General features: G+C 43.9%; 3 protein-coding genes across 12 annotated transcripts in view; 2 read left to right on the top strand and 1 right to left on the bottom strand.

Moving 5' to 3' along the window:
• On the top strand, positions 1 to 17,976 carry CASS4 (Cas scaffold protein family member 4). Of its 6 annotated transcripts, none has more exons than XM_085241923.1 (7): positions 1 to 753; positions 8,977 to 9,402; positions 11,834 to 11,938; positions 12,343 to 12,486; positions 13,155 to 14,486; positions 15,291 to 15,350; positions 16,074 to 17,976. In XM_085241923.1, exons 1-7 carry the CDS (start codon positions 730 to 732, stop codon positions 16,491 to 16,493), a joined length of 2,511 nt encoding a protein of 836 aa, XP_085098049.1. In that variant the 5' UTR covers positions 1 to 729; the 3' UTR covers positions 16,494 to 17,976. The 6 variants fall into 6 exon arrangements, with proteins under 6 accessions (XP_085098049.1, XP_085098052.1, XP_085098050.1 ...); XM_085241924.1 differs by lacking the exon at positions 1 to 753 and adding an exon at positions 3,334 to 3,492; XM_019622095.3 differs by lacking the exon at positions 1 to 753 and adding an exon at positions 7,256 to 7,431.
• The window catches only part of RTF2 (replication termination factor 2), a 22,824-nt gene continuing 13,967 nt past the window's right edge, over positions 17,828 to 26,684 (top strand). The window contains exons 1-5 of the mRNA XM_003212146.5: positions 17,828 to 17,972; positions 19,014 to 19,108; positions 19,210 to 19,303; positions 19,495 to 19,634; positions 20,340 to 20,418. Coding sequence (XP_003212194.1) covers positions 17,904 to 17,972; positions 19,014 to 19,108; positions 19,210 to 19,303; positions 19,495 to 19,634; positions 20,340 to 20,418 — 477 coding nt within the window. The 5' untranslated portion in view covers positions 17,828 to 17,903. The remainder of the gene's footprint in view (positions 17,973 to 19,013; positions 19,109 to 19,209; positions 19,304 to 19,494; positions 19,635 to 20,339; positions 20,419 to 26,684) is intronic.
• LOC104914070 (putative beta-1,3-galactosyl-O-glycosyl-glycoprotein beta-1,6-N-acetylglucosaminyltransferase 7) overlaps positions 20,552 to 26,684 on the bottom strand; it is an 11,566-nt gene continuing 5,433 nt past the window's right edge. For 4 of the 5 annotated variants that reach the window (XM_085241931.1, XM_085241930.1, XM_085241929.1 and 1 more), the window contains one exon: positions 25,528 to 26,564. In XM_085241931.1, coding sequence (XP_085098057.1) covers positions 26,212 to 26,564 — 353 coding nt within the window. In that variant the 3' untranslated portion in view covers positions 25,528 to 26,211. Of the gene's footprint in view, positions 26,565 to 26,684 lie in introns of all 5 variants that reach the window. The other variant, XM_019622300.3, reaches the window with a different exon arrangement.

The following is a 26,684-nucleotide window of genomic DNA, read 5'->3' as shown; positions in this document are numbered from 1 at the left end:
GTAAAACTGGGTAAGGTCAGGGTAAACTATAGCTCAGGGTGGGAGGTTGTGTGACTGAAAAAAAAGTCCTCCAGTGCTGCCACAGAACCGCTCTGCTCTGCCCAGCACAGTGCAGGGCAGGATGCTGCCTGGATGCACCAGACTCAGGGCAGTGAGGAGGAGTCATCCCCGTAGAATTCACCCTCACGTAGGTAATGCTTAAGGTTCTCTCAAAGTCACTTTTATACATCAACAAAAATTATAATGGGGTGCTTTAAATACTGAGACAGCCTTGAAAGGCGTGAAAACGTTGGCTTAGGAATCCTGAACTGGTACGATTGTGGCAGCCTTCCTTCTATCAAGGGCTGTGCAGCCTCTTGTGGTATGAAGTATTCTTGTGTTTGTTACACTTCTGAACAAAGAAATAGGGGAACAGGCAGCAGAAAAGGAGGGTGACACTTCTGCTGTGGTTAATTGCTGCAAGCTGATGACAGTTCAAGGAAAATTCCGCTTGCAGACAGACTTTCAGTTCTTGGTGCTGGTTGGCTTTTCCTGCTTTGTTTTGTTTTCTTTTCCATCTTATCTGCTGTCACAGAAGCCGTATTTCATGAGAACTGCCTACACACATTGCTGGGTGCTGTAAGAGCAGGGCTGTCAGAGCTGCAGGTCCCGCACACGGTGACTGTGCAGCGCCGGGGCTCCTCTGCACCGTGCTGAGAGCTGCTGCTGGGTGACAGCACGGCTGTGAGCATGAGAAGCAGCCAAACTGCAAAGGTACGTTGCTTCGGGTTGTTTGAGCAAGGAATGGAAGTGAAAAGATAGGTTTTAGTGCAGGGCTTGATGTTTGGTCTCAGCGTGAGGCTTGGTGATATTGGAGATGGTTGGTGCTCTCATCCTGGGCAGAGCGCGTTGGGATGTGTTGTGCTGGGTGTCTGTGCTTTCATTGTGTGACAAAACCATTAATGGGAAAAAGGTTGTCATGGGAGAGCTCCAACCGAAGCAAGATTCCCAGTAATGACTGCCTGTGAATAAACACACATGTGGAACAATAGATAGACAACCTCGAGGTTCCCCTGCTTTGCTGCTCTGTGGTAAGTTGTGTACACTGTATGTTGTCACAGTCGTATGGGGAGCTCCAGACATCCTACTGCAGATAATTTCCCTGTGTTACAACAAAACAGAAAAAGATTTAAAGAGCTCTCTTTGGGTTCGGTTTTTCAAAAGAAACAATCTTTAAGTTTTTCCATGTCTCTCTGTATTCACGTTGTCCTAATGTGCTTTTAATAGACACGGATAAAAGTTTGCTGCTGTAAGGTCAGGGTACTGAAGTCTTAATTCCTTATTTGATGCTTTGATTGTCTGAATGTCTGCAAGTCTAACGAGCGGTGTAACAGAAGGATCTTGCAACCCCTGATGATGGTCCCAGTGTTGACTCCAAATAAACTGCTGCCTGGTACAGAGAATAGCAAGGGAAAGAAGTTGGCGAGCAGCTCAGTGAGCCGTGGGCTGCGCTCAGCATTTCCACTCAGACATGCAGCGGTGGCAGAACAATTTCTTACGTGAAGTCACCAGAGACTGTTGCATGACATCTATTCCAAGAGTGTTTATTTCTGGGTGAGCTATTTCGAGGTTTCCTACATTGCCTGTTGAAATAAATGTGATGGCAGCACAATGATTTCCAGTGCTGTTCAAAGTCCTTGGACGCAACCACAGCATACCCAGCCAAATCCAGGGGAAATTACAACTAGAAAAAGTCAGATTTCTTTCTGCTATATCATTTATAAACTATTTATAAGGGAGCATCAGGCAGTACTGTTCATTATAATATCTGAGTGCCATACTGAGTATTGGAAGTGGTGTTTTTCCCACTCTCTGGACTTGCTGAAGCACCAGCAGTAGTGCTCCTCTGCCCGGCAGTGCTCCATGCTTGCTCTGTGCCCTGGCTCTTCCATCTTCCCATAGAAAACCATTCCCAAAGATGGATTGAGGGTAGGCTCACACCCAGAGAAATGTGGGATTTCTCTCTCGTTGCACCTGCAGCATCATCCACACAGGAAATATTGCACATCTTGCTGCAACTTACAATGCAGTTAGCATGCTAGGCTGTGCTTGGGAAATAGCTCTCTTACTGCTTGGCAATATTTTCTGTGCTTTTGCTAAAAGAAAACCAGGGGTGTTTCTTAAGCACGCGTGAAGTTAATCTGCAATCTGCCCCTCTATCTGAAACGCTCAGCTCGTGTCTCCATGTGTCATCAACAGCCAAGTGCACGGAGATTGGGTTCTGGGAGCTCTGCCACTCGGGAATACAAAAACCCACAGCCACACATCCCCATTTCAAACCTGGGAAACCACCAGGCTCTGCCCACAGCCCTGGGCTCACCCATGGCCCCACTCCTTGGGGTGCCCTGCTGACACCACGGGGACCCGCCTGGCATCGGCTCCAGACAATGTTCAGTTCTGTTAATACAGTTTTGTGGCCTCAAGTTGCAGCACTGCTCTGTGTATTTCTGGGAGCCCCTTCCAAAACCCCAGGGCAGTAAATGAGCAGCTGCTCTTTATTGCCTGCACCAAATATTCAGGTGAGGTACAGATGAGTTACTTTGTGCCAGGATTCCCTCTCACTGGGATAACTGCAGCAACTGCTGCTCTGTTCCAATCCAAGCCCCATCCAAAGGTGTAGATTTTGTTGATAAGGCAATTTCAATTCAACTTTTTCTATTTGAGATGTATGGCTTTTCTAGTGAAGTGATTGTGGCTGCAGGAGTGCCTAATTTTATCTTGAAGCTGCTGTGGAAAGAGGAAGGAGAACTGCAGCCAAAGAAAAGCTTGAGCATAAAAACCCACATGATGTGAATGAGTCCGCAGCAGTGAAACCTGTGTGTTTGCTTGGGCACAACTTGCTGAGTGAATAGCAGTGATGGATGATTCTATATAACGGTCCTGTTTGATCGCATTGAACAGCTTTTAATAATTAAAGAAGCATGCCCTTTCATCCGCAGTTAATGGTTAGCTTTAATGGTTAGTTTTGCTCCTCGCCTTTTCTGCTTCTAAAGAATGTGATTATTTTGCAGCCATTTCCCCAGTTACAGAGGAGATCTGCTCAGATTGTGAGAAACACAAACGTGAAAATTGCAAAGTAGATGGAGACATTTGGAAGTACACAAGAACAGGAGGAGAAGATGATGCTACAAAAACACCATAAAATCAAACAAATCCATTTCTGGTTCATCCCCACTGCCCCCATCGGCCAGCCAAGATTCAGCTGTAAGACAGAAAGGCATTTCCCAGGGGATGAGGGACATCTGCGTGCCCTGTGCCAGGCCCCATTACAGCAGCAGCTGCAGGCCAATAGCACATGCAGATAATTGTGCTACGTAATTAGCTCCCTCCACTCCCAGCAGTGCTGTGCTCGGGGCTCCCGGTGGTGCAGAAGGAGCGGAGCTGCTCCTGAGCTCAGCATTTTCAGTTCTGCTTTGGGGATGGAGTAGTGGAGGTGTCAAAATGAAGGTCAATGTAAGTACTGGATTATCGTATTTCTGGGGCATTTAATTTAAGTGTGTGGTTTATCATATTGGCACTGGAAGGGCGTTTATCTGAGACCTGCATCTGACTGAGTCGCTTCTCAGTGTGTGTTGCTGCTCTTGTTTCCAGGTTACTGTCAAACTGTGCGGTTTGAACTCTTGAAACACAGTGTGAGTTGGCTGGTGCAGTGGTTGGCAATTCTGCTTGGTGCAGGGGTTGGAACCAAATGACCTTTGAGGTCCCTTCCAACCCAACCATTCTATGGTTCCATGAGTTCAGCTGAAGAAATGCCTCATTGAGAAGAGCAGCAGTAAGGCTGATAAGAGTGAGTTCTGTACCGTGAATTACCGTGGGCAGTAATGTGCCTTGCTGAAAGGTTACATGAGTAGGGACTAGAGGGTGTAGGGATACCCTTTGCCCTCATTGTTTCCTTGGAAATAATTAGGATGGGGAACTAAAAGTTGTGTTTTACTTCAATAGAAGGAGGATGCTGCACTTCTTGTGGTGATTAGATGCTGATCACAAGGGTTCAGGTAACGGAAATGCTTTAACAGCTTGAGTCACTCTGCTAAAGCAGTGTCAGCAGGGCTGTGCTCTCTAGGATAGGGACTGACCATGTCCTACGCTGCTTCTGCAAAGAGAGCTGAAGCTCCAAAGCAGAAAGGAGCGCTGGTGCTGTTTGCTTTTAAGAAATAGTGGTGAAATACTTGGATGAATGAAACCCGGTGTGTAGGTGCACGTCAGTGTTTTGTCCCAGTGCATGAGCAGACACGGGGTAGGAGCTTGTTTTGTGCTAAGCAAGGGTTGTCTGGCTGCGCACAGCAGTGAATCTCTGCATCCAACAGCACAGCTGAGCTCCGGCAGCTGCGGCTCCAGGCAGGAGCTGCAGTCACTGAGTGCCCCGTGTTAAAAAGCACACAGCATAGCGCATGGTGGCTGTTGGGGCGGATGGGAGCACATCTCCTTCACTTCCTAGAGAATATTTTAATTTTCAGTTGAAATCTTGTCCAAAATCTTATCTTAACAAGTAATCATAGTAACATTTTTGAGCAGACAACATCAGTGAGGGAGGTGGAGGAAGCTGGAGTGCCTGGAAGCTGTGGTGCTGCTGCTCGTTCATTATGAATCAGAAAGAGCAGCCTCCCCTGGGCCTCTGCCACCCTCACAGCATCAATAGAAGCTCTGCTGCAAGGTGTGGGTGATGGACTGTCCACTTGTGCACCCGAGTGCAGAACAGGCAGCAGTTGCTGCTCGTGAGTATCCATCCCACTGCGACCGGTGATCGGTGGTTGCTCCAGGCAGCTGCTCCCATAGGGGCTTCTGTCCGTGCCCTAAACAGATACTTAAAGTCCATGTGTGGAAATAAGCATTGTGATAAAATACTATTAACATGCTAAAAGATTTAGAAAAGGCTCAAAAATATAAATTAATTGGAACATACAGGGAAATCCTTTGGACAGCATCAGGAGCCAAAGGCCAGAAATACATACATTCCTTCTTGAAATGTCAGGAAATGGCAGTTTATTTTTCCTTCAACTTGGCTTGGAAGCGTTATGCATGGGAACGAAATCCTGCCTTTGCACAGACGAGGGGGAGATGTGTGCTGGCTTAGATGTAGCCAGGCTTTGGTCAACAGCTTACATGGAGAAAAGAGGGCGTGGAGAGAATGAGCAGTGCTGCCCTGTAATTCCCATCACTGCACTGAGGTCGTGGGGCTTTTGGTGTGTTGTGGTTTTTTTTGTGTTGGGAGCAGTGCTGGGTAACCAAATGTAAAGACGGAAATTACAGAGAGTGACTGCCTTGTATTAGACCAATTGGTCTAAAATTCAGTAGAAGTGGGTACACAAGAAATTTGTTCGCACCTAACTTAATTGAAGCTGTGCTTCCGGGGGCTTTATGGTATAAAGCTGCTTGATATGGTTGTGTATGACCAACTCACATTGCAGTGACGAGGTCACAGACTCCCATATGAGGGAGAGCAGCACCTTAGAAATAGGTTGCTGAGGATGCAGCCTCTGCCCTCCAGGTCTGCACTCCGTCACTGCCTCACTAAGTGAGCAGAAGGAGGGGGTAACAGCAGCATCCTCCAAAGTGCTTTCCCACGGGGTGATGAACAGCCCTTTAAGATGTGCTTCATCTGAGGATAGTTTTATAGGGCTGCTGACAGGGAAAAAGCAACAAATGCCAAATAAAAAGACTTTGATCTCATCTGCGTTGCTTTAGTGCTCGTTAGGTGTTGGTCATTGTAAGGACACATTAATGAGATAACACAAAATAACAAAGAGCAATGCACAGCATTCTGCAGATGATGGTGTCAGACTGCTTCCGCTCCTCTGGTGATAAAGAGAACATTCAGATCCCAGTGGCCCCAAAGCGCAGCTTCCTCCCAGTGAAGCATCCCATAAAGTCTCTGCGACCCTGGGAATGCAAAGCTTGTTTAAGGTTAATGGAAGGTCAAGGATGCTTCTGCTTACAGGACGGGAAGGGGCTGCCACAGTGATTCTTTACATATGTCCTGGGCAGCTGAAAGCAGAGCTAGGGCCTGGTGTGTGGCACACAGTCTGGTTAGGTGAGCTGAGTTGAACTGCAGGTGACCTTGTGCCTCAGAGGGGAAAAGCAGCTAGCCCACAGAAAGCTCTTTGCTGACAGAACTGCAGCACTTGCCAGTACCAAAACTACCTGGTTCAGTGCCTTCTTGTATTTCCCATAAAATAAATTCATCAGTACCTGTGATGTCAATGGTGTGCCAGCACTTGGGTTGGTGTTGCAGTTGCTGCAAATTTCTGGGCACTGAAAATGCACTGAAGAAATTGATGGTTGTGTGTCTTGTGGTTTGGTTTTCTTGTTTTAGTTTCTGTGGTGTGATATAAGGATGCAAAAAGAGGATTGAGTTGAAGAGTTTTGACTGAGACCTTCCTTTAGTTCGGTGGTGACAAATTAGGATTCTGTTATCTTACCTGTTTCTGCCTTCTGTAAAACTCTTCCCGAGATTAGTTTCAAGGAAAAAGGGTAAGAAAGCTTCACCAAAATACTTTCCTGAGTTTCTTTGTCCTCCTTCAAATATGCTGAAAAGTGTCACAAAAGGACAACAGGGCCTTAAATTCAATCTTTCCCTGCCAGTAAGATCGCTGCAGCAGCAAAGATGGGGTCAGCTGGAATAAATCCTCTCACCAATACCTGCTGAGGTCACGTTTGGGTGATGCTGAGTACCACGGAAGGTCATTCCGTAACTGAGGCCAGATGTGCTGTGATGTGTGCAGGTCAAATTCTGACCTGGTGAAAATCAGCATATTTACTCAATAACAAGTGCAACTTTCAATTAGACTTCTGTAATTTTATAACTTTTATACCCTAGTTTGGGAAATGCTGGCACCTAGACCATACCGTGACCCAAAGTTTCCTCCTTCTACTTTTGCTGGAGCTAGGAAGAAAGTTTTATTGTTCAGTGCAACAGAGAGGGGTTCCATTCCCAAGATCAGTTCTCCTGCATGAGCTCAGATAAGGCTCTGTACCTCAGCTGCCTGTTCGCATGATGAGGATGGTTCCTCTGTTCTTGTGCCCATCCTTTTGGAGTCTTATGAAGAGGGTCTGTCTTTCAGTGTGTAGAGTGCTCAGCAAAAAGGGAGCAAATGCCAAGTGAGCTCTAGAAATGTCCCTGACTAACAGCAGGAAAAGTTGGGTGGGGTGTTGGGGTTTGGGTTTGGTTGTCCATTTGAGATTTTTTTAGGGTTGGTTGGCATTTGTTTTGTTTTTCCTCTTAGTTGTAACAATGTGTGAATGCACGCACAGTCTGTGCTGCTCTCTGATGAGATTCTTGGAGGGCTGACTTCAGCACAGGTGGATCAGAGAGAGCATTTGGCACTGCCCAAAGAGAAAGCAGGCTGCCGTGTCCAAGGCAAGAAAGCTGCTTTAATCACAGCATGCCATAAGGTAAATGGGACTGTTGTTGTCTGTCTCTGACAGCTGCTGATGGACAAGTCCATGCATCATAACAAGGCCATTGTTCACGGCCATTCTCCTGAAGGAGGGTGTGCTGCTAACAGCAGGCTACTTCCATCAGCTGAGCTGACAAATGGGTTTGCTGCTGCTTCAGACCAGCTGTCACTTTGCAGCAAATGCTCTGCACAAAAATACAAGGCATCATGTTTCCTATTTGGGTGCTATCTCTTTGGACGTTACTTGCACTTTCTGCTAAGAAACTAATGCTGGAACATCCAGTGGGAAGCAGTCAGTCACATTTTAAGCTGAAAGCAAATGGTATATGTGAAAGCACTGCAGCTACAGTTCTTTTCATCCTTTGCAGAAATGCTTCATATGAATGAAGCTACCTGCTGCAGCTGCTTTTCATTCTTTTGTCCCATACAGAGTAAGCAAATATCCAAAATCAATCTGCTAAAAATAAAGTGTTATCATTCAAGATTGCCAGGTTATATATAAGCTCAGCTGAGGCAGGTAGAGCAGCCCTGTGGTGTTGAAGCTTGGAAAGTATGAATATTTGCTTTCGTACGGATTTCCTGTGATCTGTCAAGTCTATTCTTCATTGGCTTTCTGTATGTATGTATATGTGTGTATATATACATATATATATATATAATTTTTTTTAAAGAGAGAGAGGTGAGGTGATAGGACCACTGTTGGAGATGCTGAGAGATACTGAATGATTCAGTGATGGCTGTGTCACGGAGAGGAACAAGGGCACTGTTCCAGTTGCTCTCACCTGAAGCTGAGTTCCTGGGTGCGCTGCCCAGCCAGCAGAAAGAGCAATGCTTGTGGTGTCACTGAGCACAAGGCTGGCAGTTTCTCCCCGAGCTAAATGACGCACGTTGTTAGCCTGGGAATCTGTGATGCAACAGGAGACAGCTCTCCAGCCTGATGGAGGGCTGAGGTGGGCACCACTGGAGCTGCTGCCTTCAGTGCTGCTGCCCCAGCACCACCAGCAGGCTGAGCTCCTCGGCGCTGCGGCTGGGTTTGCCTTCGTAAGGCTTGGGGAGAAAAGAAGCGTTTAAGGGAAAATAAGTAGTGTGCTTATTTCTTTTTCTATTAAGAAACAATTAATTACTAATGTGCAGCTGAAGCCCTCAGATAAACGAGGCGACAGGGAGGACGAGGCGAGGTTTATTTTTGGCTGGGTGACACATTTCCTCTGACTTCTGACAAACAATTCACAGAATGTTCATGGGGAAAACCACCGATTTTTTTCATAGCATGATGCTCATGAAGTCCAGGTAATGAATGTCAGCTACGCTGCCAAGAGCCTCAGTGGGAGAAGCAATGCAGAAACGTACAGTAGAGTTATTACTTCTGTACAACATAGCAGACAAATGTCAGAGGCAGTTGATGCTCTGAATCCAGTGCTCTGAGATACGGTCTTTAATTCAAGCCCATTTTGTATCAAATTGAGATGACGTGCAGGTGAGCACCATGCCGGTGCCTTGCTCTGCTGTCGGTGTGATGGTGCTGTGTTCTCTCCCTCAGAACGCGCTGGCGAAGGCTCTGTATGACAACAAGGCAGAGTGCTCGGACGAGCTGGCCTTCCGCCGAGGGGACATCCTGACAGTGCTGGAGCAGCACGTCGTGGGCAGCGAGGGCTGGTGGAGGTGCTCACTGCATGGACGGCAAGGCTTGGCTCCTGCCAACCGCCTGCAGCTCCTGGCGGGCCCACAAGCCCTGCCGCCTCCTGCCATCCCCAGCGATGCTCCAGAGCCACCCGTGGCCTTGCAGAACATCTACCAGGTGCCATCTGTGCCCAAAGGCACTGCGTCGTCCTCTACCTATGAGAAGATGGAGGGCTGGGTGACGTCGCCGGCTCGGGCTGCCACCCTGCCTGCTCAGGGGGTCTACCAGGTGCCGGCCTTGGCTGCACAGCTGCTCAGTGAGAAGACACGGAGCTCCACGCAGCAGGTAGGGTGTGAGCAGCACGGGACCAAGCGCTGCCATTGAAGTGGTGACTGGGAGGCAGGGGGATCCGAATGGCTGTTGGGTGGAAAATTCCAGTGGAATTTGCAGCGAAGTCGACCAAATAAAGAGCGTTTAAGAAATTCTTGAGAGTTCCATCACAGCACTATGAGAGAAAGGCCGATCTGGACAATGTGTGATACTCCATATTCTGTAGTGTTTCACATTTTTTTGACAGTTTAAGAAGGTTGTAAAGCATGGCAGGAAGTACAGAATAAACCATTTGTTTTGAGAAATCTAGAAATGATTCGCCAACCCACCCCAAAGTCAAAATAAGAAGAGACAGCACCTTCCTGCGGCTCACCAGCATGCATCTATCCAGAGCCTCCTGGTGCACACTGGGGGTCTTTGCAGACAACCGCACAGGAAGAAGATTTCTGACAAACAAGTTATCTTTTGCTAAGGCTGTCTTTCAGCTGTTTTCTCAGAGAGCCATTGCCTTGGAGGCTGTCACTACGCTTGCACAAAGCAGCAACTCTACAAAGCAGAGTATGTGAGATGAGAGCAGTCACCAGTCTCCTCAGTGCTGTGGGATTACAAACCCCATTTTGCAGGACTTCATTACAACTGCCGATGTGGTCTTTTCTTTCTCCCTGTTCCTTGCATTCAGGTGAAACATCTGAGTGAGAAATGTATATTTTGATTAAATGTCACAGTGAGTGTCATCAAAACCTTGTGCTTTCTTCAGCACGAGATTTACGAGGAATCTTTTATAATAAAAGATAAACAGAGCAGGTGTGGAGGGAGTTCCAAGTGCAAGCTTTCATTCAGTCCCAGGAGCTCTTCAGCTCTGGGCAGCTCTTTATTCTGTGTCCAAAAATCACATTCAAAATGTTAATTGGCATAGGAAAGAAGTCCAACCCCAAACCATACAGCCCTTTAGTCTGAATTAATGAGCATTCGATCTACAGGACGCAGCTGGCCGGCTTTCCTCCCGCTGTGCTACAGAATGAGGAGCTGGTTCCTCCTATGCAGCAAATAGGTGCTGGAAAACAGTCACGGTTGGTGAATTTCTGGTGACTGCAAACTGTATTTTCATCACTTCAGCTGCACTCCCAGACCTCATGTACTGTTTCCATAAGGGCAAGCTCAAACTGAGCAGTAGCTGCCGAAGACCCTTGTGCACTTGTTGTGATCTGGTTTCTCCACATTCCTAACCACAAAGAGGGCAAGGCGCTTCCAAACTGAAGTGAGATCAGCACAATTTTCCACATTGCGCCAACGAATCAGGCACTGAAAATGTCATCTATTTCTTCATTTGTGTGAGTGGCCCAACATTAGAGCTCACTGGCTTTTCCTGTCTCTGTAATTTCGTGACTCTGCGCCTCGCTTACTCTACCAGAGCAAGGGGGAAGGAAGAAAAAAAGAGGAAAAAACAGAAGTCCTAGCTGCTTTTACTACTTCAAAGTTCAGCTTTGCCTGAGCTGGGTCTTGCACAACATCCCAGCTGTTGCCACAACAACTGCATTGTGGTGGTTGCACATAGAGGCAATCAGGACTGCCCTGCGTAGATCCTACCAGACAACTGGCAAAGCTGCCAACACACTCAGCTGTTCCCCAAGCAGCTGAGTAAAGCCACTGTAAGTCTTTGAGGGAGATGACTGAAAGCAATAAATCAAAGCCAGCCTGCTTTCACCCTGTGTACAAACACGGTCGCTTTGCTTGGTGCCCAGGCTAACCGTGTGTTGAATGAACGAAAGTCAGTATTTTCAAGGTTGATGAAAGGCCTTTCCCAACATTCATCTCTTGGTGTCTTAACTACTGGTGCCACATATCTGATCTCAGCTCTTAAAACGATGTTTTATGCATATACAATTAGTCTGTAATTGGCCTAAATACTGTAATTCCCATATAGGCTTCTCTGTTTAAGGAGCTGGATAGGACATCGAGGTAATTGTGTCTATTTCTTCCAAATGAGTAAATGCTTCACGACTACAGAGTAATTAACACATCTCAGCCTGTATCCTTTCACTGCTGTTATTACCAAGAAGCATGGCTTGACCTGATGGCTCTGTGAGAGAGAAGTAGAAAATCCCCTGCTTTCTTTTTTTAACAGTTCTGCTTTGGAGAGGTCAAAAGATTTAAGTGATAATAGAAGCTGAATTTTCTTCAGATCTTTTCCCTCCCTGGTTAATAACACTGTTTCCCTTTGATTCCTATGTGCCCATTCTTATCTGAAATAAAGCAGAAATTGTAGCAAAGGAGAAAATACCAAATTTATCACCATCAGTGAAAAGCTAAAGGTTGTGAATCACTGAAGAGTTCCTCCTATAGCAGTGACCTGTTCAACTAGCTGAGTTTTCAAAGATGTCCTGAGCTTGTTGCCTACTGCAGTTTTCTCATTATTGCTTTGTTTTGTTTTCCCTTCTTCTCTAAGCACCTCTTTACTCTCCCGAGGGCGTGCCGGGCTTCAGTGCCAAACATCACCAGTGAGGTGTATGATGTCCCATCCATGCAGAGCCGGGAGTCCTTACTCACACAGGTACATCTTCCCTCAGTCCCTCACGTACCACTGGTCCCCAACCCATCTCCCTCCCATAGAGCCTCAGAATACAGCTTAAGATTTAGGGTTTAATTCTAGCATTTTCCTGGTTGTTTTTTTTTTTTTTTTGTTTTGTTTTGTTTTGTTTTTTAATTTGGCAGAAAATCATTTATTTTTAGGGAAGTACAAAGTAGTTCTGTTTTGAATTGATTAGAAATTCAAAAAAAGGTGCTTTAAATCTGCTTATCTTTCTTACAAACACATTCAGTTTAACTACCACAGTCCTGGTCTAGACTGTGGAAACTAGGAGCTACACAGTATGTGACCTGAACATCTCTGAATACCAAGGGAGCCTTCAGAGGGTTCTAATGTGGGTTGAAACCTGATTCTTTTCCCTTTGCCAGAGTGGTGCCACTCCACCTGCAGCACGAAAGGGCTCTGCGCTGGTCAGATCTCCCAAGTGCTTCCAAGAAGAGCAGCAGCTCTACAATGTCCCATCCAGCTCAGAGAAGGCTGGAGCTGTTATCCAGGATTCAGCGGTGGGCAACGTGAGTAAGACTTTTTGCTCATGAGAGACTAATCTCCCATTAGTGCTGTGATGTGAGGCACGTGTGCTGAACCTCTCTCCGAGTGCATTTGCAAGCAAGGGTCACAGGGATAGCATCAGCACATCTTCAGTGCAGCACTTTGTGCTTCGTACTAAAAAGAAAATACTGCCTGTGAATGTCTGCCTGTTTGCAGTGTTCAAGCAGACAGAACCAAATACACAACCAAACACTTCCCACTGCGTGCAGCCTACTCCTGCCACTCTTCGGGAGTACAGCACACCTGACTTTGGGGGCAGTGCTGAGGGCTGGGGTGGACTTCGCCACCTTCCAAAGATCATCGTTGGAGAAAGGGCTGATCTCAAACTTCACAACAAAGAAAATATCTCAGTGGAGACTCTTCATTAGTCAAGCACCAACCATCTCAAGTTTCCTGAACAGTTTAGGGTCCAAGAGAACTTTGACATGGTTTAATCACCTGTGCCCAAAACATATTAGCCTTCACATCTGCAGGTTGTGTGTTGTAGAAAGGAAATAAAAAATATGGGCTAGGCTTTTTGTGGCATCATTCTGTTGTTGTTACTGCATACATCTTCACACTGAGAATTTAGTTTTGTTTCTTACTTCTTTTTTAAAAACACTGTTTCTAAATCCTATGTGCTCTGATGCAGTTGTATGATGTCCCTCCGAAAAGAGAAACTGATGCTTCAGAGAAGAAATCTCAGAAGAAGTTCTGGGGTCACTGTAACACTTTGCCAAATCCTCGGAAGTCAGAATGGATTTATGATATTCCAATATCACCTGAAAAAACAGGATTAAAACAAAACTCTTCTGTCCATTCCACGGAGAACCAGGTGCTATATGATATACCCCCAGCCAGGTACAAGGCACTAGCAACAAATGCTGAAGCCAATGTTGTAAATCCAGAATTGTATGATATTCCACCAACACAACGGAAATTAACATTTCCAGATGTCCCTCTTTATGACGTTCCATCCTCAAAGGATGTTCTCCTGCAGCAGAATGGTAGCTGTGATGTACCCCCAAGTCTCCTGGCTCCAAATGCTGAGAATCAGATTTCCGGAGGAAATGTCTATGATATTCCAAAATGTTTGCCCACTGCTACACAGTCCAAGAAAGAGATGGAAAAAAACAGCAACCGTTCTGGAAACCAGGCATACCATGTTCCCCCACAGCTCTCGAGAGACACCAAACTAGAACACGACAGATTATCTGTTTCTAGTGTGGACAGCAGAAACAGCAGTCTTTCTACATCATCAAGCTCTTCTTCCGAGTCTTCTTCTGTGTCATCATCAGAAGAGCCTGCCAAAGAAATTAAGCTGGACCTCGAGGTGGCCATAGAGACGCTGACTAGATTGCAGCACAGTGTATCTAGCTCAGTTGCGAGTTTAATGATCTTCGTGAGCAGTAAATGGAGATTACAAGAGCACCTAGAGAAAAACATTGAAGAAATCCATAGGGCCATTGATCACGTAAAAGTGTCACTTGGAGAATTCTTGGCCTTTGCTCGAGCCTTAAAGGTAAACGCATCCTACCTCACTGATAATAACCTTCAGATCAGAATTAAAAAACAGCTAGAAATTCTTATGAACTCATTCCAAATCTTGACAGAAACAAGAGAAGCTCTAAACAACTGCAATTGGTCCTTAGAGGTTTTGGTCCTCAAGAAATCCTACAACAACCCAGATGATCTCGATCGCTTTGTTATGGTTGCCCGCACGATTCCAGATGATCTCAAGAGATTTGTATCCATCATCATTGCCAACGGAAAGCTTCTCTTCAGAAAGAATGAGAAGGAGCAAGAAATGAAGCAACAAAGAGTGAGCCCAGAATATAAAATGCCAAAACAAATCATGGCGCCAAGAAGAATAGAAATAGATTCGCTTCCAGTAAATGCTCCTGATAAACCCAACTCGAGTCAAGGCAGTAACGAGACAACAAAAGAAAATGTCACTGAGGACTGTGAATACGTTCAGCTACAGGTTAGTAAAGTGGAATTCTATCATCTACATTTGCAGACATCTGCATCATTTGCAGACATTGTCATTTGCCTTGTTCTGTCTTTGTATCGATGCCAACTTCAGTTTGCACTGCTGTCTATTTTCCAGACCTTATGTGAACTCAGAATTTCACGTAGGTACAGTGATCAGTAATTACAAGTAACAAAGAGAACTTGTGTTAGAGAGTTTGTCCACGCAGCCAGCCAAAACTGAGAAAGATTTGCAGCTTGCCCTTTTAAATTCATTTGAGAGACAGTTTTTGTCTGTAGGTTAGCTCTTTTTCTTAGCCTAGTAGGTCTCTCCTTGCCCATACGTTTCAGTTGTTAACTCTGACATCATGATACGCATAATACTGATTTTCCAGTTTAGGATATACTGTGGTTCTGTAGACTTTTTTTTTTTTTTAATAACAGATTAAACTCTTACTCTGAACATTAAATTTATTTGCTAGAATACCTTTGGAGTTTTGGTACAATTATTTTTTTTCTTAGAATTACTGTAATGTCTGCTAAGAGCTCATCCTCTTTGGCTTTGCAAAGGAATGCTGGATGTCCTTAGGATTTAGGAAACGTGTTTTGTTGATGTTTATTTCAGTCGTAGCTCTTACAGGATTGCACAAAAGTTTAAGTAGAAAAACACTACAGTTTATTTCAATACATGCATCGATGTAGTCTGTAATGCAATCTGCACAGCAAGCACTTCCCTTGAAAGAAGTGAAAAACACATTTATATTTAAATATTTTATGTAAACCACTTCAATTTTGCTTTCATTTTGATTTTTAACAGGCACAGAAAATAATTTCTGGCAAAGAAGTGTCAAAGAAGAGTACAGATTTAAAACCAAAGGTATTTCTGATTTTGAAAACTATGGCATACAAGGAGTCCCAGTCCTTCATTTCTGTGCTTGCTAAAATTCAAAATAATTTCTGTGTTTGGATCCCCATCTCTACACATGGAGTTGTATTTGTTCTCTCTGTTCATTTTCCCACAACTAGAGGTTTTTTAGCTAGTGCTGTACAGCTGTGCAAAAGATTTATTTCCCTAAATGTAATTAACCACTCTAAAGTCCTATGGTTCTTTATCTTTTTGCTTTTGTGTCTCATTTGGGGAAGGCTGTGACAGGTAATATTTCAAAGCAATGCACTACTATAAGGACTGAATCTCATTATTGTATAGTTTTAATTATTCATGCCCATCGTGAAATCATTACTGTTAAAATCAAATCTAAATGTTTTCTGCTATCCAAAAGCTTGGAGCCCAGACTCCATAAAGGATTGATGTTTAACTATAGAACGTTGTCTGCTATCCATTATTACAACGGTGTTCAGTGAAGTTTTTTCAGGGAAAAGGTAAGTGAGTGAAAATACCATTTTGAAGCCCAGTGGAAAGTAAATGATGCCAAAGAAAACCATGCTGGGCTGAGGCTGGGGCAGCTTGGCATCTGTTAATCAATAAAACTTCCTCTAAATGAGGAAACATGGTAAGAATGGAAGAATGTGCTGTAGAGCAAGTAAGAAAAAAACCAGCATACCACCAACCTGAGTCCGTTCTTTTGAACCCTCTTTCTAGGTGTTGCCATCTACAAAAAAGAATGCAGTTCGAAGCCAGCAAGATTCTGCCAAAAAAATTGTTGTTCCAGAGCAGTGCAGGCTGTGTTTCGGTGCCCTTCACAAAGCCATTGCTGTGTTTAATAGCAGCCTGAGCAGTAACCAGCCGCCTGAAGTCTTCATATCCCACAGCAAATTGATCATTATGGTGGGGCAGAAGATAGTGGATTGTCTCTGCCAGGAAGCACAACTGAGAGAGGCTCGGAGCGACATTCTCCACAGCAGCAGCCGGTTTTGCAGCCTCCTGAAGAACCTGGCTCTCGCCACCAAAAATGCTGCAATCCAATATCCAAATGCAGACGCAATGAGGGAACTTCAGAATAAAAGTGATGAGCTGCATAAATACGCACAGCAGTTTAGAGCAATGTTAGAAGGAGAGTGACTTCACTTTTTATAACTATTATTAGTATTTTGAACAACGGTCAAAACTTGAATTTCTGTGTTGTTACAGTTCTTTCTTCACTCCCTTGGCAGCCAAAGGGCACGAGCAGCTCAGTGGTGCCGACCCTCAGTCCTCCCAAGCACCCCTGCCAGGCAGTTTCCCTTGGGCACTGCTGCACCTCTAGCAGGTTAAGACCCACAGGACAGCAGACGCAGGAGGGATGTGTAGAATTAAATGTGTGCTTCCTTTCCTACCATTCAGACCTTGTCTAGAAATGTTGTCTTCATTCTGTTGGGGCAGGATTTTTTTGCTGAGTATTTGAGCAAATGTTACTGGTTTTTTTTTTTATTTTTATTTTTTTTAATTTCTACACAAGTCAAAAATATATTTTCCTTTTTTTTTTTTTTTTTTTTTTTAATTTCTGAGCATGTAAAGCCTCTCCTTATCTGCACACCATTCTGTAAGCTGTTATATATTACTATGTGTATCATCAGCAGTTCCTGGAGCACTCAACTCAAATCTGTTTTTGACTTTTTTTTCCCAAGAGCGTTACCTTTGCAGCTGTTTGATGTTCAAACACAATGAACACATCACAGGACAAACTGCATCTCACTGCTGTTAACCAAAACTGCTCTGGCTGCTGTCTGAGCACGGATAGAAGGCGTGCACAGTTCTGCTTCTCCATTTTCACAGCTCTGGGGATCACAGCTCCATCACTGCCCGAAGCCTCCAGGCAGCAGCTCCAGTGTATCCCACCTTCTCTCTAATGTCTGTCATCGGCCGTCACCTCCTCTGTCCCCAGACCTGCTGCTCTGAAGCAGCAGTGATGTGAGCCCCGTGAGCATCCATGTGGACCGTTCCTATTCCTGTGCTGCTTGTATTTATCTTGACTAATTTATTTAAAAGTCTTATCTCAATTTTTAAAGTCTGGCCTTTCTTGGTAGCGTGTACCTGTGTTTTCACCCTGAGATGGGGTGGGGAGATTTGTATTTGCTGCTGTCATTTGTGTCTGCGCAAAGAACAGCCCCATCGCTGTCACACTGCAGTCATGTTTCGTACGGTTATTTAAATGCCGGTACAGAACCGTGGAAGAGGTTGGGTTGGAGGGGGCACGTCTGGTGTGGCCGCGAATTCCCCAAATTTGTGTTCTGCCCAGATTTCTTCACGTAAATAAAAAAGCAACGCACAGCTCAATGAAGGAAAGCGGCTTCGGGCACAAAGGGGGGCGACGGCGCCCCCTGCTGGGCGCGGCGCTGCGCTCTGCGGGCGGCCCGCTGTGAGCTCCGCCTTCTGCTGCTGATTGGTGGGGGGCCGCTGTGACGGTTTCGGGGTAGATCGGAAGTCCTCGGCCGGAAGTCATAAACCGGAAGTTTGTGTCCCGTCGGGAAGAGAGCACGGAAGCGTAGCGAGATGGGATGCGATGGCGGCACCATCCCCAAGCGGCACGAGCTGGTCAAGGGGCCTCGCAAAGCCGTCAAGGTTGGGGGGTGCCGAGCGAGGGCGGCGGGGATCTCGGCGGGCGGCTGCCGGGCCGGTTTTGTAAGGCTGGGCCCTGAGCTCGGACCCGCGGCCTGTGGCAGGCAGGGCCGGTTCGTCCTGCGGCAGCTGCTGGTCGGGTCTGGTGCTGGGAGCGGGGCAGGAGCGCCTTTCTGTACCTGGGGCGATAGCGGGGGCTGTGATGAAAGCCGCTTTATACTCTGGGAGGGTTACAGGCATGCGTAGTCTGTTAATAGCACGGGGTTGGAGCGTGCTTCACTAGGGATGCGGTATTTGCTGCGACGCAGCTGGGGTGCCGTGTGGAGCGGCACCAGGCAGCCGGTGTAGCTCGATTCGTGCTTTCTGCGTTCCATCTGGTTGCGTTCTGAATGTGGTCTGCTCCCCTTCTTTAGAATGTTTTGCAGTGTCAGACACGGCACTGTCACCGGGATTAAAGTTAGGGAAAAAATCACAGCAAACATCAGAGCAGTTATACCGGTAACTTTTAATAATATAAGCAAATAAAAAGCATTTCTGCTCCACGCCAGGCTGTGGCCATACGGCTACGTTATACCAACTGAAGTAGCTTCAAATCTCAGCCTTTCTCTGTGGTCAAATATTTCATAAATTTCTGTTTTAAAACTGAACTTTCAGGTATCGTATCAATATCCCTAGATTTGCTTTTCTTGTTACTTTTGCTCCTCATAGGGACTGAAAGTTGGTTCAAGTGGATCTGAAATGTGGTGCTGTGGAGATGCACCATAGAGAAAATGAAGTGTAAAAAAGAGTAAATGAGGGAAGTGTAGAGATGGAGGTGCTTGAAAGTGAGAAAACTGACTTAGAGTTAGAAAGCTGGCCCCAAGATGCAGAAACATTTTCGATAGCTCAAATCTGATCATGAGTTTTTGCTAATGTTTTATGGAGTAGCAGAGGGAGTAGTTCTGGGGAGATGCCTGGGGATTTGATTAACACTTCAAGTGTTATTTGAATTTATATGTAAATAATAGAAAAGCTGCTTTAAAATTATGTTGTTTTTTTCTTCAGGTTGACAAAACTGCTGAATTGGTGGCAAGGTGGTACTACTGCACTCTGAGTCAGGAGAAGTTATGTCGCCCCATAGTAGCCTGTGAGCTAGGCAGGTATGGTGTTGTATGTCGTTCTCTGTATTAAAAGGTACTAATTTGTGAATAAAAGAATGTTATGGGCATCAAATGTGATTACTAAAATTTTTACTTTGTAGGTTGTATAATAAAGATGCTGTCATTGAATTTTTGTTGGACAAGTCAGCTGATAAAACTCCCATGGAAGCCGCGTCACATATCAAGAGCATTAAGGTAAGAAGGTTTAACACTAAAGAGTGCCACAAAATTCAAAGTCCTGTGAGACCTCTATTGGCTTCTCATCTCACTACCAACAAAAATTGCTAAAACAATAACCTGAAGTGGAAAAAATCTCTGGAAATCTCGTCATACTTGAAAAATCATCAGTAAAGCAGTTAAAGTCTTGTTTGCTTTTTATCTTTCAGAATGTAACAGAACTAAACCTTGCAGATAATCCAGCTTGGAGTGGTGATAAAGAAAGTAAAAAAGGTGACACGTATGATGACATGCAGTCTGCACGCTTTATATGCCCTGTGGTGGGGTTGGAAATGAATGGAAGGCATAGGTCAGTAGTTTACGTTTCTGAATGTGGGTTATAAAAGTGGACACAATGTTAAGTGGAATCTGTAGCAAGTAAAAAAGAGTAAATAAATAGTGTAAGTCATGTATGTCTTTATGGGGAATAGATGTCCTTCATTCTTTTCATCTTTCATCTTGAAGAATGAAATGTTATCCCTTTCTGGAGTCAAAGTACATGTATGATAGAAGAGTTGAGAGCAATGTTTACAGTGAATGAGAGACTTCAAGGTTTGAGGGCTAAACCATGGATGACTGACATGGATAAGGGGAGAAAGGTTGAGTGAGACCCCCCCCCCCCCCTTGTAGTGGAGCAAATTGTATTCAAATGCTGTGCTAGTATCAATTTTTTTTTATTTTGCTGAAGAAAGGCTTTCCTTTGCATTTTAGTTTGGGCAAACTTGGAATTTCTTTTTCTGTGCATTTTAACTGATAGATGAGAGAGGTTGGGTTCACAACTTAACAGCTGCAAAGTATTTCTTCCTTACGTGAATAATTACAGTTACTCAGATGGAATTAAAGAGAGAACCTCAGGGCACCATAGGGCAGTTTTTCTTCATGTGAGGATGATGAAGAGGATTAACAGTAGCTCTTCCTAAAGAATTTGAAATGAAAAGGATGACATTGTGAACTTGCAGATACATATTTTAGACGCACAGTTTATTAAAAATGATCTGTTGCCTTTTCTTTAAAGGTTTTGCTTCCTGAGAAACTGTGGCTGTGTGTTCTCTGAACGTGCTCTCAAAGAAATTAAAACAGAAGTTTGTCACAAGGTGGGTTTTTCTTAGCTTTAATAGCAGTGGGGTTACAGTGACCCTCAGAGATGGGTGGACATGTGTATGTACGTATGTATTTATATGTATGTATGAAGAACTGTCTTCTTATCTACTATTTTAAAGTGTTCTGTTTGTTTTTTTTTCATTTGAATATGCAGATTAGTAGCTACCAGTTTGTGTCTATGTAGCCCTAATTACCTTAATTTCCCTAGCACATTTTGTCTTTATATGACGATATAGTGAAGTGAACTAGAAAAAAATCAGAGAGGAAAAGTAGTGTTGTGTATTGTGCTAATGCTAGGATTAGAAATTGCTTCTTAACAAGTAAGTGTTGCTTTCAGGTAGGTATTCTTTCAAAATGCAAAAACTCTCTGAAGTGCAGCGTTTGAATATTGTGGTTGCTGGATACAATGTTTCTCCTGGTGGTAACTGCTGGTTGAAGAATGACCGTTTGGTTTTGAGCTAAAACCTGTCTTGTGGGATCCACGTGGGCCACGGTGAGTCAGATGTGTGATTTGATGAGTGGTTCAGAAAGGGCAGTCCTGTCTCTGTACTCTCAGCATCCAGCCTTTCTTTTCATATGTTAGAATCTGATTTTGCTTCATCTCGAGCTGAGATTTGTAGTATGAATGCAAACTGGGAAATCTAGATGGATAGCAGCTCTTTCTTCTACTGCTGTGAAATTCAGGAAAGCTCTTTCAAAACAAGCTTTTCTTGTGCATTAATCTCACCTAGAAGCCTGCACACCAGGCTTGAAAGCTTGCTAATATGTTAACAACTGTTTCCTAAAGGACTTTGGGGAGATGCCTTAATGATGCAGGAAAAACAGTGCTGAATATCTCTTCTTCAGCGAGTGCCAACAGGAAATCTGCAGTCCTCAGCTTTGTGTACTTTCAGCTGGATAATCTGTACAAGGTCACGAAGGTCATATATTTGTGTGCTACAAGGTGCATGTCAGAAAATGCTGTGCTTTGTGGAACTGTAGGAAATTATTTTCCTTTCTAGATCTCCTGGCTTGGCTCATCAGCACCCAGAAAGCGATAAAACACTTTTCACTGGGAGGTCCCACAGACAGCTCTCTCTCTGCTCACTTCTCCTTTTTTTTATTTCTCTGACAGCTCATAGCTATAATGACACAACAACATGCTTATTGTGAAACAAGTGTTTAGAAGAATTGAATGCATGTGCAGGCCCTGCCTAACCCAAGGAAGTAGAAAAAGACCAGATTAAGAATTCAGTCTCCCTTGGTTTATCTTGGCAGTATTTGCTGCTGTACTGGATTTGGAAGGCTTTGTAGAGCTTAGGTGCATAGGAGATGAAGCAGTCTTTTCATTTCAGTGATAAATAAAAATTCATTTCATTTCAAAATAAAAATAATTCCTCAATAGGAGCTTTACATGAAGTAGTTGTACTTGTGGTTTTACACAGACGTGCGTTCTTTTTCTAAGGCATTTTTTTGAAGTTTTATAAAGGGGAGGAAGGAAGTTGTAAATAACAGTGGGAAGATGGGTGCTGAGATGTACAGGATGTGACAGTTGAGAGGGAAGAGGAGCAACAACTTTGCTTCGTGATAAGGGCGTTTGATGCTGATGAGTGCTGTGCAGCATGAAGCCCTGACTCAGCAGCTTTCTGCTCTGTCCTGCTTCCTGCCTGCTGTTCTTCAGGAAGGACTGAATTGACATAAAAAATATCAGGTTAAAATCTGTGCTTTTAAGCGAGAACTTTTCACTTACTATGTGTTTCGATTCTCCATCAGACTACTAAAACTAAATTAAAAGAAAATCGTTTTTTCTACTTGAAGATGTCTTGAACAAGGCTCTCAGTGCTAATCTGTGACAGTGTGTTCTTTGGCAGAGTAATGGTTATTGAATTTGTGCTGAAACTTCCAGACTTCTGATCAATCTGTGTAACACAGAGATTATACAGATGAGATGATACAGCTGTTCTAGATGCCTTATCAAAGGAATCAGTGAACTTGTGGCACGCAGTAGGGCAGCCTGAGGAGGCAGCGTGCAGTGGAGCCCCCAAACATCTGTTTTACCATGTTCTGAACAGGCTCTCTGTGATATTTGTGATGGAGCTGCTCTGATTCCGCTTACTCTGGACAGATTCCTGTCATGAAGATTGCACGTTGCTGCCAGTGGTGTAACTGAATGATTGAGGTAAAGGGTGGAATTGTAGAGGAAGTTTGTTATCACTCAGTGCTGAAAATACCGTGGTTCTGGCATAATGAGAAGGGATGTCCTTCATGAAACCCACTGCAGAGAGGCTAGAAGGCAGTGAGAAGTACAAATGAATTGTTAGAATATTCCTTGTACTTTGTTTAATTAGTTCCTTGCTTATGACCATCATACAAACCTCTTTTATAACCAGGTTTTTCAAGTGTGGTCTCTTGCTTCTCTTTACAGCTTATTTTGGAAGTGTTCCTACATTTAACAGACTTTAATACATGCCGGAAATGGTATCTTAGCTATTAAAGTCTGTGCCACATTAAACACTTAATCAAATGTTTAACTTAGATATAGAGCTATTGAATGTGTTCCTCGGGCTTTTTGAAATAGAAATTGTGCATACATCTCTCAGGTCTGTGTTAATGTGTGTGCAGTGTGTTACAGAGCCCTGTTCTCCTTGGACCACGGTCACATTGCCTCTTCGTGCTTAGAGCAGCAGTTACCAAACATTAGTAAACATCAGTTGCTGAGATCTTAGAGCTGTGTGTGTGTTACTGTGTGAGAGTAGATGGACCATGTCAATGGTTTTGTAATGCATGTGAAATGCTTTCAGCTTTCACAAGTTTATTGCTTGATTTTTTTTTAACTGTTGGTAGAACTAAAAAACAAACACAAAAAAAAGCAACACTATAAGAAATTAATGATGTTATAATTACTCAGTGATGGCTAAAATAGTGTTTCTTAATGGTTAAGAATGGGTGCATTAATCAGGGCTTTATATTTACATAATTTTGTGATTTAAAATATAAAATTCCTTAGGGAAGGAGGTTTGCTCACTTGTACCTTTCTTCAGCTGACGCTGGTGAAGTTGTAATTTTTGTTTTCAAGAAGAGAGCTGCTTGTGCTTTTTTTCCCTCAGTTTGATCAGTTCCTGCAAGCTGAGCCGATCTGAAAGTAGTTCCTATCGAATTTCACCTCCTCATTCAATTCAGAGGTGAAACATAATCGTTCTGCGTGGCGGTGATGAACAGTGAAAGCTAAGTACTGCATCTTCTACAGAGACAGCAATGAGGAATGTGACATTCGTGCTTTTAAAACCAGCATGGAGTGAAGAAATGCTGGGAGCACCTTGCTGAGGATTGGGTGTGGTTTGGAGAGGAGTTGCTGTGCATTTTGTTCCCTCTAATGTGTGCAGAGACCCAGCGGTGTCAGAACTGGTTTCAGAAGGATGTTCAACATGCCTGACTGACTGACTTGTTTCTTTCCTTCCATCCATAAAGGAATGTCTTCAGCAGTAGTCAGCCATGGGGTAGGCTGTGAGTAGGCTGAGTCCAGGCCTTTGGGTTGAGTTTGTAAGTTTCTGTAAATAAATTGGGACCAGATGGTCCTTCTTTAGGTTAAAGTTCAGTTGAAAAGCATTGTTTCCAAGAAACTTGTGTGGGAAAATGAGCATTATAGTTCCAGAAAATTTGTTTGTTCTGCTGTGGAGCATTTGCTAATTCATTTTTGTGGGTTTGGGTTTTGTTTTCTTTTTTTTTTTTGAAAAATACTTAATCTTTAAGCCAGTTTTCCTGCAAAATGAATGCTGTTTGGGGTGTATATTGAAGTTTACATCTACATTGTTCACAGACATTTCTTTACAGTTTGTAGTTTCTAATCAAGTGAACTTACAAATAACAGGATATTTTTTACTCGCTCCCATCAGAGTTAATACAAAAAATTGAAGCTTATTTGGATTTAATGGAATTATTTTTTTGGCTGCATTTTTACAAAAAATAAAAACCTTTTAAAGGAGGAAAAACTGAGATGACTTCTCAGGATTCACCACCACTCTGTTCTGTCTCCCCATCAATCTCCAGTCTCTTCTGTGGCACAGTTGAGAGGATTCATTTAAGAGTCCTTAAGGAGAGGGGAGCAGCAGCTCTCACTTGGAAGAGGGCTGCATCCTCGTTCCCTTTATATTCCTATTCCCTGTTTTGGCTTCAGTTGAACATGAAAAGCCACTCTCTTCGTGCAGGCTGATTAGAACTGCAGTTGGTTGCAAAGGATCTGGGAAATGAGATCCTTATCCTGGATGCTTCTGGATGTTATCTCCAGTTGTTGTCAAGATTCAGGGAAGCTGTGGGGATTAAAAAACAGCTTTTCACTCTGTTTTCCTTTGTTCCCTGGCCTCCCATTTCCTATGTCTCCTTGCCCTAAACTCCTGCAGAGGATGAAAAACAAGGACTTAAACACGTGTTGCAGGACACTACTACTGTTACTGATACAGACACCCTTTTTAGTAAGAGCAAAACATGAATAGTGCACGAGTGGTGTTGCCATGCTACACAATGAAATTAGAGATGCAGCTGGCCATGAATAACAGTGAAATGGGCTGTGTCTGAAACTGGCTGTCACCTGCTTCTCTGTGAGCTCTGCAGCTTTAGTGACAAGTTTGTCACAGAGCAATCTGTTTTATAAAGCATACAGCAGACATGACTTTAGTCAGCTTGTGCTCCTCTTATTTCAGCTTTGTTCAGTCATTACTTCCATTTTGTTCCATTTAGTCCTCTCTTTTTTTTTTTCAGGTACAGACATGGGGAATGTGTATTTTCCAGTTAAATGAGTCACTTAGAAGATTATGAACTTCCCCCTTGTTACAGACATCATTTTCTCTAGGAATTAATCCTTTAGCAGCCATTGCTTGCTCTTTTACTGTAGGGAGTAACACTAACTGCTTATTTCACTGGTGAAACAGTAGCACAGCACTACAGCACAGGGGTAAGCACAGTACACCAAGTGAACGAAGTCTACGGATGAAAACATTGATGGTTCTCAGTATTTTGGGTATACGTTTACATTTCAGCCAATCTCAAACATTCAGCTTCATGTTGAAAGAGTTATCTTCCTGAAAACGCCAATCATCTTCAATTGGGACCTCTGCCTGGTGCAGCACTTTCAGCCTGTGGCGTCTCTCCAGGCAGTCCATCACGAGTGGATACGTTGCAGGCTCAAATTTGTTGGCAAACAAGTGAGGCGATTCGATAATCCACTGTAAATCCCCTAGCCCATAGACACAAATGTCTCTGATGTAATGACCTGCAAAGACAAATTGAAGTGTCTGAAAGCAGCGGAAAGCTGGAGGGAATCCTTAAAGAATATCTTCGTTCTGTGGGGTTACTAACAGCTATTACCTCTTGACTTCACACACTGAAATGGATCTAGAGGTTAGTACTGGATTTAAAGCTTGCAGGCTGTTCTGGTTTTGTGTTTTACAGAAGTGGATACGTGTTGTCTCCACCTGCTCCTCTGACAGTGCTTATCTCGTGGTGGGACAGCTGAAGTTCTACTTCATTTGGATCCATTTTTAAAAGGCAGTGCTTTACTGGATGAGTTTGCAGTTATGGTCTATTTAACTATCTTTTGCCTTTTATTCCACATGGTCAGCACTATCCTGCTTCCATAAATCAGATTGAGGAGATTTCATTCAGGTCTGATGTATCTGACACATGTGCTTGTTGAGTAACCCCCTTACTTCTCACTGAAACTGAGCAGTCTAAGGAAGCCTTGGTTAATGTAACAGAGGAAGAAAGGAAAAGAGGAAGAAACTTGCAAAGTAAGAAAGTATGCAGTTCTGTTGTTAGCCCATTGAATTATGGAGGTATTGTAAGTGGGGGGTTGGGAGAAGGGTGGTCAGTATGTGGATACTGTGATGGTCTTTGCAACAGTGTGTCAGAAGGTATTTGGGTTGGATGCAGCAGGGCAGGATGGGTTGTTTTATATGACAATTCCAAAATAGAATGTGTTCCCACCGAGGTGCGTTCATTGGCTGGTTTAATGCATAATACATAATTAGCAGTGAATGCAATTGTAGCTCATGATAAAAACTCCTGTTACCTTTGCAGCCTTTGTGTACGGTTCCTTCTTGATCTTTCCATTTAATGGCTCGTATGTTTCCTTCCCAGTCTGCGTTTGGTGTAGCACCTGGAGCATCTTTACAAGCATAAAGTTCTGATGAGATTCCTTTCTACTTATTTGAGGGATAATTTTGAGAGCGTGAGCTTCATCACAGTAAAAACTTACTTTTTTAATTAACTCTTCTTTAGCCTGATA

This window comes from Meleagris gallopavo, chromosome 22 (genome assembly GCF_905368555.1).
Source record: "Meleagris gallopavo chromosome 22, MGAL_WU_HG_1.1, whole genome shotgun sequence".
In the NCBI taxonomy this organism is placed as follows: Eukaryota; Metazoa; Chordata; class Aves; order Galliformes; family Phasianidae; genus Meleagris; species Meleagris gallopavo.
The sequence above is the reverse complement of the archived record's forward strand: the minus strand, read 5'-3'. Positions and strand labels throughout refer to the sequence as shown.